The 12,415-nt window shown below is 48.6% G+C and overlaps 1 protein-coding gene and 1 long non-coding RNA gene across 3 annotated transcripts in view; one reads left to right on the top strand and one right to left on the bottom strand.

Annotated features, from left to right (window-relative positions):
- Window positions 1-12,415, top strand: part of LOC310850607 — a 168,967-nt gene that overhangs the window by 119,758 nt on the left and 36,794 nt on the right. The gene's annotated exons all lie outside the window — the stretch shown is intronic.
- Window positions 2,859-12,415, bottom strand: part of TANGO6 (transport and golgi organization 6 homolog) — a 44,540-nt gene continuing 34,983 nt past the window's right edge. The window contains exons 16-18 of one of the 2 annotated variants that reach the window (XM_083752142.1): window positions 10,277-10,428; window positions 6,974-7,087; window positions 2,859-3,376 (exon numbers count right to left, since the gene is read on the bottom strand). In XM_083752142.1, the coding sequence (XP_083608268.1) occupies window positions 3,200-3,376; window positions 6,974-7,087; window positions 10,277-10,428 (443 nt within the window). In that variant the 3' untranslated portion in view covers window positions 2,859-3,199. The remainder of the gene's footprint in view (window positions 3,377-6,973; window positions 7,088-10,276; window positions 10,429-12,415) is intronic. The other variant, XM_083752143.1, reaches the window with a different exon arrangement.

Raw genomic sequence — 12,415 nt, 5'->3', positions numbered from 1 at the left:
CTTCCCACCCCCTCCTGCACAGGAATCGCCTTGTTTGCAGAGGCGGAATTGCAGCCAAGAAGAAAAGAGACTTTTCATTCAATAACCTTTGGCTGGAGCAAGCGTGGAGGGGCGGAGGAGCCAGAGCCCAGGCAAAATCATCCCAGGGCAGGAAGGTACCAAAAAAGAAAGGGGGAAAAAACCCAAACAGTCAACCTTCTACCTAGGCAAGGCTGAACCCTTTAAGGGACTCCGGGGACTGCAGCCCCCTGCCCTGGGACAGAGAAGGGCACAGAAACCGCCTACCCCAGGGAGTGGAACCTGCAGCAACCCGGCACTCCCCCTGCAAGGACAATGACAGTTTCTGAGCGGCTGCTTCCCCCCCCCCAACCCCCCTTTCCTCCAACGCACAGACTGTATAGCTATTCCTGGAGTCTATAAAAACCATCTCTCTAAACACCCCCTGGCTGCAGAAATAGCTTCACCAGGGTTGCTATTCTCAGGGACGGCTTTCCTTGCGTGATCCAGGAACTTGGGAAGAACAATTGTCTTCAGTTCGCTTTCCCCCACCCCCCTTTCTCTCCTTTTTTGTGTGTGTTAGCCATCAGCTGCTGGTTCTTCTCCCTGCAGTGTGCTGGTTCCTTGCAGGCTGCGGAAGAGTCACATAACAACTGCCAGCAGAAGTGCTGGTGGCACAACCTGAGCTCCCAGCATATCCATGACGCCCCATAGAAAGCAACCTCTTTACCAGAAGCTGTGGTAGCCTCTTGGCAGCAAAACAGACAGATTTCACCCCTCTGCGCCTGCTCCCCCAACCCAGCACTGTGGGTCTTTGGAGCACCCCTTCCTTCCTGATGGACACCTGCTGGATGTTAGCACACACTCCGTTCACAGACTGCTTGAGGGGTCACCTGGGGACAAGCAGACACCCTCCAGCAGGACTTGCAGAGGAGAAAAACGAAGGGGATGAGAGCAGGGGCTCAGGGATTGGGCTGCTCCTTACAGGGAAATTGATGCTGATTCTTTGGAAGCCAGGAGTGGGGAGATGAAGGCGGGGCAGCACTATAATGGGCATTGGTACCATTATGCCCCAAAGAAGCAACCCTTCACCTGGTTTCTTCTCTATAAACCTGGAGCAGGAAACCTGTGCACCTCCTTGCTGGACTGCAATGCCCAACAGCCCGAGCCAGCATGGTCAATGGCAAGCGATGTTGAGGGGCCAGGGACGGTGTGGACTGATGCTCCTCACTCAGTCCTGTCCTAAACTCTCACACACTGTTCAGGGCCAAGGAAAACACAACAGAACCACTGCAGAATCAGCTTCAGTCGGTGAATCCAACACAGAATCATAGAATTGTAGCGTTGGAAATGATCCCAAAGGTCATCTATGCAGAAATAGTTTGGGGGAAGGGATTATGAACATCCTGATACTGGCCTCAAAGTGTTATTTTATCCCTCTTTCCCAGGCCATACTCTCTCCATTTCAAGTGGCCCATGCCAGGTATTCCTCATGCCCTTTAGCTTGGCCCTTTAATCCTCATACCTAACAAGAGTGGAACTTAAGTACATTCAACTTTATTTGCCTGTGTTATTTCATTCCTTCCTCTTTTCTCCATTGCATGCCCCAGACTGCAAGCTTTTTGCCTATGTGTGTGTGAGCTGAAGATATGAAGTATTTGGCATTCCAGATGTTGTTGGGACTATAACATCCATGAAGTATTTGGCATTCCAGATGTTGTTGGGACTATAACATCCATCATCGCTGGCCATGCTGGCTGGGGGCAATGTGACTTCAGGAACATCTGGGGAGGGGGGCACAGGTTAGCAATCCCTGGTGGAAGGCTCCATGCCCACAGATTATACACTATTCATGCAGCTGCTAGTACTCCCGATGAGTGTTAGGATTAGTCAAGCGTGAAGAAGCATTTCAATGCATCAGCAAAGTTTCCAACACACAACAGGGTATTTCAATGAAAGCAATTTGTATGAAGTAGGTGTGAGCGTTTCCAGGTTGTCAAGAATGCAATTGCAGCAGTCAACATTGTTGCATAAGATGACTAGAAGAAGTGTTTCCCTTTAATGCTCTGTGGCACCTTTTTTACTCTAGTTCTCAAGAAAAGGGTTGGAGTGGTGGAAGGCCTTGCCCAGCAGCTGCCATTCCATACCTTCCTTTTATTGTATTGTGTACCGAAAAGGTGGACATACTGGATTTTGCCTTGACTGACTCTTTTTGTTGTTAGAGCTAAGCTACGAGGCTACACTAGGTGAAGATTTTGGGGAGGACTAATCAGACAGCTAACATAGCAGTGGCCTTGAGTGTCCCTTTCTAGCCACCACAGAAGGGATTGCTGAGGACTGTTCAAGCTCCATCATGCCATTCTGAGGTGTGAACTTGTTCCCCTCCTGTTATTTCTTTAAAATACATTTTTTACAGAATTTCCAAAGTACAATTAGGTGTAAACTCGTTGAGCTGACTTCCTATAACTGAGTCATGCAGGATTTTTTTTAAAAAGAAATCTAGACAAATTTTCCTCTGCTTCATTTACAGTCCAGTCCAAAACAAAAAGCAAAAGGCAGAATGGAATGCCCCAGTCAAGGGCCTGTGAAGGACGGGACCACACTTCAGCTTCATTTCATGCAAATAAGAAACATCCCATAAAAAGCAAGGAAGAGGATACAAGGCAGGAGTTCACGTAGGGCCAGCTGGTGACTTCACAGCCAACCAGGGATTACAGCCAGGGACTCTGTGATTCATGATCATAGCTACTCCTCTTATACCTGCTCTAAATTTGACTCCCTCTCCACTGGACACCATCTGCTACCAGTCAGGTGGGGTATGTGACCCTGGTCTATGAAGGCATGCATACTTTCCACACAAGAAAGTTTTCCCCTATTAAATTTATTGCATTGACTGATCCCAGCAGAAGCCCCAAGACAGTCCTTCCCTCCTAAGGGACACCCTTCAATAAGTGTCAAATTTCTGCAAAATCTGCCCGTGGGAGCAATGTTCTAGGCAGGCAATGGCCCAGTCTGCTCTCAGGAGCCACAGCTCAAGGACCAGCCACTCCCTCATTGCAGACTAGCACTTCTGAGGCCACAGGGGTTCAAGAGCCCAGCTGCTCGGCTCCCAAACCCCACTTCCCTGAGGGACCCTGGTACAGTTCTGAGGTTGTGCCGCACAGTAGCAGGAGTCCTCTGATCCACTGGCACTTGTGCTTCCCTAAGGAAGGACCTCAATCTTTTTCTCAAGAGTTTGACGGGGAAACAGGAGCTGCCTCATGATGCCATCCAGCTCCTCCAAGGCCAGCTGTGCGTGAAGTACAGTGACCTCATCTTGTTCGCAGCGCACCACAAACTTCAGCAGGTGGTAGAGTTCCAGCAGCGCACCCTGGAGAACCTGGGGGGGGGCAGGGGAAGAGGAAAGAGAAAGTTGAATCAGGGTTGAGTGTGTGGGAGTGAACTATTTGGATCCCTAGTGCCTATAATGCATAGGCAGAGTATGGGAGAGTGTTCTTTCTGAGCACCAAACAAAGGCCAGACTGGCCTCTGCTTTGTCTTGAAATGCTTTCTCAATAGTTTCTCACCTTTTTCTGAAGGATCTGATAGATTGTCAGGATGAGGTTCAGGGGGAGAATACTTTTCCAAGTTTCTCTAATCACAGTCTGCATGTGGGACAGCCAGGTAATCCCACCCAGACAAGCTTCTCATTAATGCTCAACACATTTTCTGCCTCCTCCACCTCCCACTGCACCAAGGGAGTTCTGGCCACTGAGGTCCTGCAGCAGGTGACCTTTGCAAAGCAACAGAGGCCTGTCTTGCATCTTGCAACAAACGTGCAGCAGCAGATTCTGAAAACAGAAACTTTTATATATAGGGCTTGCTGGAGACTGCCTGATGAATGCTCACTTCAGAAATAAGGCAAAGCCCTGTGGCTTCTTGTGCCCACATATCCACCACAGCAGATCAAAGCCTGGCTATGGGAACATAGGAAGCAACCTTATGTGGAGTCAGACCATTGGTCCATCTAGCTCAGTATTGTCAACGCTGACTGGTAGCAGCTCTCCCAAGTTTCAGACTGGGGTTCCTTCCAGCCCTATGCAGAAATGCCCAGGATTGAACCTCGGACCTTCTGCATGCAAAGCTGATGATCTACCACTGAGCCCAGGCACTTCCCCAATATAGGATCGATAGCCTTTGCCCCTGTTGAAGGTGTGACACCACTTCCTTTTCTGCAACACCATAGGAAAACACCTCCAGCAGGAAAGCATTGCACCAGTCTGGGAGATTCCCTCTTATTCCTAGGAACAACTGAGGTCATGATAGTGAGCTGTCAGAATGCTTATTCCACACCAGGAAAAGAAATACCCATTGGAGAGGCAGAGTTATGTGCAATGTCCAAAAGAACCTTTCATGCCCCAGAAGCCATTCAGCTGTCCAACCAACTGCGGTTAAAGGGCTCCCTTTGCAGCTGCCTGTCAGAAAATACTTTTGTCTAGATCTGTGCTAGAAAATTCCGTAAGCCTGATCTGGTCCCCAGAGCAAGGAATTAGTATACACCCATCTATCATCTTTTGGATTCTGAATCTAAGGTGCTCTACACACCCTTCTGTTTTGCCCAGGCTTCATTACAGACCCTGAGCACCTGAGATTAATTTGTGTAGTGAAAACACACTGCTGACCCTTGAACTACTGTACAGAGCTACCTGGTGGCAGGTAATGGAGCTTGGAATGATCTAAACAGAGTTGCCTTGCTGCATGACACATTGAGAAAAGATAATGGTGATTTCCCAGAACTTTTAATGTTGGGAAAGTGAAACAGCAAAAAAGAAAACGAAAATCATTAAAAGCCAGAAAGCTGCAGATGGGAACCTGCACCAGGTCAAAACTTGCAAAATTGCAGCCATGATTGTGCTGGAGGTGAGAAGGCAACTTTTGTGCTGGTTCAGTTCAAATTTGGAACTCCTGTCCTCATTTTCTCCTGAGGTGCAGAGCTCTCCAAAGCCCAAGAGGAAAAGCATCCACTGGCATGAGGATGCAATGGGGTCACAAGGCAAAGAGTTTTGCTTAGCCTGAAAGGTTCCCAATTTCAGCATGAGCTTGTGCAGGGGCATTTGATGAGAGAGCCACAAGAGCAACCAAATTGCGGGCCTGGCCTGCAAAGGTGTGTGCATTCGCAGAGGGCTGGATTTCCCCTCCCCTTGAAAGGCAGTTGGAGAGTGACTTGTGCATAAATGCCCTTTTCATTTCAGGTGCCTGGCACTGAGGCTTCTGCCTGTCCAAGGGTAGAAAGAGAAGCAGCTTTGCCAAAGAAACAGCACTGCTGTGCAGGAGAGGCAGAGAGTCAAGCAGCTTCTCTCAGAGCCCAGAATGGCTAGCCCATCCCCACAGGGCTTGGCTAGGAGTGAAGGTAGAAAGGAGCAGGAGGAAGAAGACACAGTCCCTGGGCTTCCTGGAGGGGGCACTCCCCAGTGTCCTGCCAAAAGAGATCCGCTAGTGGCAGCTTGCCCAGGGCTCCTGGCCTGCACCTGGCCAACCATGCCAAGGCAGCTCCACCTGATGCTGATGTGCTTTGAAACTCAGGTGGGCAGCCTGTAGAAGCCACAAGTCCCAGCAGGCCTTATTCACTATACACAGCCTCAATACAAGGAATACATCCCAAAACCCTCAGCAGTTTGGCAACTTGCTTATCTCCTTTGGGAAGTTTGCTGATTGTTTTGATTGTTTTTGAATTTTATTATTAACCATGCAGAGGCTCTAATGGAGTAACATTCATCTCCTATTCTTAAAAGGAAGTGGCCTGTGACACCATTACTGGGTTGGGGGCAGAGAGAAACTTGGAAATAAAAAATGAACAATTTATGTTATGGAATAATGGGGAAAGGGATTAAAATCCAAAAACCCTCCCCCAAAATACTCCTGCTCAATGAAGACCTGAAGATTTTCATTTCTCTGCTGCTACTCTGCAATTGTTTTATCCCTGTTTGACAATGTCAGGGAAACTGCATGTATATTGTATCTTTGCGCTCCAGTGATATAAATTGGGTTTGGTACTGGCAGTCTAGTAAATACTAGAAAAATAATAATCCAAATATTTCCAAATGTCTTTTCCCTTTAAAAACTACAGGAGGATAATGCTTCCTATGCTTTCAAAACTTTAGGAAGTATTTCCACCTCCCATTGTGTCGTTCATTCAAGGTCACTTCCACCATCTGTAATAATCAAGGACAAGAGTGCAACAGCAGCAACAAGCTGAGAATATGGCTGGAGAGAAATCCTAGCAGGAACAGAATTTCCTGGGCCTGGATGGTGCTTCTACTGCCCTTTGCCTCAACTTGGGAGGCAATTCACCTTGGAAGGGCACCAGGGCAGTTCTAGAAGGCCACACCTTTCATTGACTGCCTGCAGCAACAATCAGATGAACATGATTCTTGTAATCTTTTTTCCAGTGAGTCAATGGTAGTTGCAAATGAAATTCCCACTGCTGAGATAGCTGGGATAGAACCAGCTGTGGCAGTCTGAGCCTTGCTGCAAGGATGCTGCCCACACAGGAAAAGGGAAGAGGCAGCCTTCAGTCTGCTGCCGGAAAGCAAGTCGTTTATTTTGTGAAGTTGTGTTCAGACGTTAATGGGTCTTATTCTGAGTAAAAGACTGTTTGCTCTTGAGTATAGGCTTTCACTTTCAGTACTGAAAGAGGTTCTGTTGCTAGGCTATAGAGGGGAGAAGACCTACAGTTGAGACATGATAGGCAATTTTCACAACATAAATGGCGGCTTCTGGGCACCAGCTCAAGGTGCGCCTCTCCTTTTACTTTTTGTCCATTTTCTTTGGTGTTGCCCACTCCCCTTCACACAGGGCACTTGCAGGGCAAAGCACAGCTCTGGCCCTAGGGGGAGTGGGGAAAAACCTTTACCTCCAGTCTCAACCATAAAAGCAGAGGAGCCTGGGCTACAGGGCATCTCTCTTTTGGGCAGAATCAAGAAGGGAAGCAGCTCACCTCCACCGCTCTCGTGCTGAGGCCGCGCAGCAGAAGCACCACCACATGGACGGCTGCTCTCCGCACTTCAACCTGACCGTCGGTCTTCACTATTGCTGTCAGACATGAGGTCACCTGTCAGACAGATAAAGTCATAGACCCTATTAGGACAGGCAGACTACTTTGCCCACCTGTGATGGTCTGTGGGCTGGGGACTCAGGAGTGCCTGCACAGCAAACCTGAGCACAAAATCAAAGCCCACCACACCAGAACAGTCAAGAGAATAGGAGGTTGATCTTTCCAGCCCCACCTAAAGACTGAACCTGGGACCTTCTGGATGCAAAGCAGATGCTCTGCCATTGAGCGACAGCCTTTGCTCTAAAATCCCTTGTGGAATGCTACGCTAAGGAAACTTAAGTGAGAGAGGTAGAAGTTTTCTTCCCCATCTTGGTGGGAAGGGTCAATATTGCAAACTCCTGAGCAAAGGCAGCTACTCCTGCCTTGGAGCTTATTCACATTCATGGCATGGAAACTGCCACCCAGCTTGTGGTGAGTGGGCAGAACTCCTGTTTCCTGGCCTCCAAGGAGGTCCCTGCTGCTGGTTCTGAAACTGGCAGAGAAGCCTCTGCCCTGCACAGAGTTCCCCACTGTAGCCTCCTTCCTTCAGCTCAAGGGCAGCATTTTCCCCTCCCCCTCTGCAGCAGCTCCTGCTGAATCAGCTGGCACCTGGCCCGCTGCAGAACCAGAAGCATCCTTCTCTCTCTCCCTCCTCACACATGGAAAAGTGTGGCTTGAAATCTGCACCAAGCCACCCACCTCCTCCCAGTGTGCTGCTGTAGATGCACGGGAGCTATAGCAATAGGCAGCAGCAGAGCTGTCATGCACAGCTCCTGACACCAAGAGGGCATTCACACCTCCTGCTATTCCAGCTTCAGCACTGCAGGAAGGAGGAGGGGAAACAGCTGCTTTGCATGCAAAAGGCGTCTTGTTCAATCCTGCCAGGTGACACCTCTCCAATTAAAATAATCTCACATATGTAGCAGGTGATGAGCAAGCTTTCTCTTTTTGCACAATACCCTGGAGAGCCTGCTGCTGTTCAGAGCAGACACTGCTGAGCTAGACAGACAAAGGGTCTGACCTGCTACATAAGGCTGCTTCCAATGCACCCAGCAGGATTCTTTCAAACCTTTGTGGGAATGAAGCTTATGATCATTTTACCTAGATACCCCATAATGTGTTTTTTTAATGTATAAAAAAACCAGCCTATTTTACTCACAGCTATTGAGGACAAAGGTTGTGTACGCACTATTGTCTTTAAGGCACATTAAAAGCACACAGACCCACACACCTCAAATAAACTTGGGGACTGGTTTGTTAAGGGTTGCTGGGATTTGTAATACTGTGAGGGGTCAATAATAGTGCCCATAATTCTTTAAGGGAAAGAAGGTGATCTGAATGTGCTTCAAAGGTATAGTGTGAACACAGTGGTCCAATTATGGACTTCTTTTCCACCCCGTAGCCCTTTTCACATATACGTATGGGTGGCTTTCAGTTTCTCACCTGTGGTAGCAATTAGGATGTCATTCTGGTTTAACTAAACACCAAACAAAAGGCTGCAACATGTAGTGTGTGTCTCTGCAGATTAGTTAACCCTGGACAGAGCTTTCATCAGGTTTCTTAACCCAGCAGGAGGGCCTGGGTCAAGTGACCCTGAAATGGCACACAACATGCCTCTGAACTTATTATCCTTGGAGGTAGCCCCCAAAAGCATTACTGTGCAGAATCCAGAGAACTGATCCCTCCTGCCTGTGAATACCAAGATGTACCTGCCTGGTGGGCACGTATTTCCATGGCACCCATCTCCATAGCACCGAAGTGCATCATTGGACGCAAGAGCATTCACAGCCCTGCTCCAGCTAGTTGTTGGAGAAGTGGCAGAGGGCAAATGGAAAACACAGACTTCTTGGCTGTTAAGGGTCCATTCAGCAACCTTCCAGGCAGCAAAAGGCACACCCTAGCTTCCAGTAAGACTTACTTACTAGGTCAGGGGTAGGCAACCTAAGGTCCGTGGGCCAGATGCGGCCCAATCGCCTTCTCAATCCGGCCTGTGGACAGTCCGGCAATCAGTGTGTTTTTACATGAGAAGAATGTGTCTTTTTATTTAAAATGCATTTCTGGATTATTTGTGGGGCAAAGGAATTCGTTCATCCCCCCCCTACCCCAAATATAGTCCAGCCCACCACATGGTCTGAGGGATGGTGGACCGGCCCACAGCTGAAAAAGGTTGCTGACCCCTGTACTAGATACTTAGCATTGTGCTTGGCCTGTGGCTCTCATCTCTGCAAAGGAAGCTGCCTTTTACCAAGTCAGATCATTGGGTCCATCTGGCTCAGTCCTATCTGCAGTGAATAGCAGAGGCTCTCTAGGTTTCAGACAGGGATATTCCCAGCCCTGGCTAGAGACCCCAGGGGTTGAATTTGGAGCCCTTCTGCATGCAAAGCAGATGCTCTACCACTGAGCTACGGAGGAGGAGAAAATACAGATACAAAAACCCAGGAGAGGTTGGGGAGACTGAGGTAGGGTTGTGACTCATTGATAGAGCATTGGCTTTGCAGGCAGAAGGTCCCTTATTCAGTTCCTGGCGTCTCTTAGTAGGGCTGGGGACATCTCCTGTCTAAAACCCTGCAGAGGTGATGCCAGTCAGAACAGACAATGTTGAGCTAGATGGGCCAATAGCCTGACTTGGTATGAGGCAGGTGTTCCACAGCTTGACACAGAAATGCATGGTTGTGAGTGTTCTGTCCCTGGAGCACCCAGTTGTAGCTCTGATGGAATTAACCTTGAAATACACCAGTACTGCCCATGTTTAATGGAAGATACTCAATTATCAAACAGCACAGGACAGTGGAGAGTATATTAGTGGGCAGAAGGCGAAAGGCACTGGAAAGCGTTACGCTGTCTGAAAAAAAGAAGTCTGTGAGAATGCCCTACAGCGGCCTTCCCCAACACAGTGCCCTCCAGATGCTTTGAACTGCAACACTCATCTGTCCCAGTATCACATGACTGTGCTGCCTGGGGCTAATGGGAGTCTAAAACATCTACCTGGAGTGCACTAGGCAGAGGGAGTATGTCGAAGGGGCTCTCAGAAGCCAAAGAGGCAAAAGGAATTCATAGCATGGGGGGTATATACCAGCACTAATAAGGCCACAGGTTTCCATTTGGGAGGAAGTTATATAAGCCTCCCCTTCCAAGCATGCCACCCCAGTAGCCTGCCATGTTCCAGTAGCAACAAAAGCTTTAGAGAGGAGGTGATGTGGCCAATACCTCATGGACCACAGAGCCCAGCTGAAAATGAAGTATCTGGCACAGCTCTCCCAGATTGGACAGGCTGCTTGCCCTAAGAGTGCCATCCAGATCTCTTGCTCCTCGCAGAAAGGCGTGGATCAGGTTGTCTCGGTATGAGAAGGCCATGTCTCCTGTAAGAGTGGGGGCGGGGGAGAGAAAGGTTCCGATTATTTAAGTCACTCACCTTTTGCAGAACAGAGCTCTGTACTACGGAGAAGAAGTAGACAAAGAGATAGAGAATGTATTAAACTTGTCACCCATGAAAAATACATAAAACTCTTGTTAAGCAAGAGCTTTGGCTGGGTGGGGGCCAGCACTGTTGATATCTCTTGGGGAAAAGCGGCCTGCTCCATGGAGGACACAACGAGATGGGCAGAGATAAGGAGCCAAATGGAGATCCCAGGTTTTTGGTGTGTTGCCACCTCCCTTCCATCAGCAATGATTTTCCGACTCACGTGTAAACCACCAGACAGTGCAGGTGGTTGGCAGAGGATAGCTCTGCTGGAGGTGGCAGCGTCACACAGCCTGGACAATAAAGCTGTGGTGGTTTAAATTGAAAACTTATCTATCACATGGCAATGAGCTGCAGCTCCAATCTAGAAGTCACCTTGGCCAGCGGTGCTCTGCTATCGACCAGTCAAGATCACACGCTTTGGCGAGTGTTCACAGCTGACCAGGCGCCTGGCCCATCTGCACAACCCCCCCTTCTTATGCAACCATCCACTGGCCTGTGGCTCAGAGCGGCAGCTGTCAGCATGTGTGCCCATGGGCATCTACAATGTGACGCCAGTTTTCCTGGACTCACCTCTGACCTCTGAGCAGCCCAGCCTCTTGTGGCTTCTGTGCAGGAGGATCCCCAGCCAGTCCTAGCTAATGACCTAGTGATTTTTGTTGCACCTTTTGAGCAGGTTCCCAGGATGGCTGGTCAGGCAGCCACCTGTTAGGAAAGGTGATGCTTCTTACTGCCCCAAATTCCTCTTCTCTGCCCAGAAGAGGAATCCTGAAGTCAATTCTTGCTGACTTGGGAGCAGATTTTTCTCTTACTGAGAGAGAGAGAAAGAGTAAGAGTGTCTGGGACTTTGCAGCGCTGCTCACCCTGACCCAACAAGCAGCACTCCTAGCAGATACATGAACAGCTGCTGGTGCAAAAAGCTCATTCTTTTCAGGGAAGGAGTGATGTGAACTTCGACCCGGAAGGATGTTTTCAATTCTGCTTTCACTACTGCTTGCCCTTACTTCCCCATCTATAAAATGGGAGGAAGGACACTTCCAAAATGACTCTGGTCACAGGGGCTGAAAGGCTCCGGTCCAGCCCTCTTAATCTTTGCAGTCAGTTCTGGACCACAATGCTGCAAAGGTCCCTGGGATTTTGTAGTGAGTAGTGAGTAGGGCTGTGGGTGTGGAAGTAGCCGTATTCCTGTGCCTCAAAATGGTTGCTGTTAAGATGCCCAAACTCAGAACCATGAAGAACCAACCCATGTAAAATGGATCTAGGATCTTGGTAGACCATAGGCTTAATGTAAGTCAACAATGTGAAAAAGGTACCACAGTTTTAGAAGGATATTGGCAAGTTTGAATGTGTGCAAAGGAGAACAACCAAGATGATAAAAGTGCTGGAAACCAAGTCTTATGAGGAACACTTGAGGGAGCTGGGTATGTTTAGCCTAGAAAAGAGAAGCCATTTTTAAATATCTGAAGGGGTGTCACATGGAGGATGGAACAAACTTGTTTTCTGCTGCTCCAGAGGATGGGACCTGAACCAATGGATTCAAATTACAAGAAAGGACAGCAAGAGCTATTCAACAGTAGAATGAATTACCTCAGAAGGAGGTGGACTTTCCTTCACTGGAGGTTTTAAAACATGTTGGGTGGTCATCTGTCAGGCAGCTGTGATTCCTGCATTGCAGGTGGTTGAACTAGATGACCCTTGGGGTGGATCCCTTCCAATTCTACAATTCTATGATTCTAGATTCTATGATTCGCATGCAACAGAATAGAATGTGGCTGTCATGTCAGTCCCAAGGGGGTCAGGCAGAAGGTAACATCATGCCTTTTACTAACGACACCAATTTAATGCCAGTCTAAGAGTACGCCAGCTTTCTTTCAAGTTTCACAAAA

Source organism: Podarcis gaigeae (genome assembly GCF_964106915.1).
Source record: "Podarcis gaigeae genome assembly, chromosome: 8".
Classification (NCBI taxonomy): domain Eukaryota; kingdom Metazoa; phylum Chordata; class Lepidosauria; order Squamata; family Lacertidae; genus Podarcis; species Podarcis gaigeae.
The sequence above is the reverse complement of the archived record's forward strand: the minus strand, read 5'-3'. Positions and strand labels throughout refer to the sequence as shown.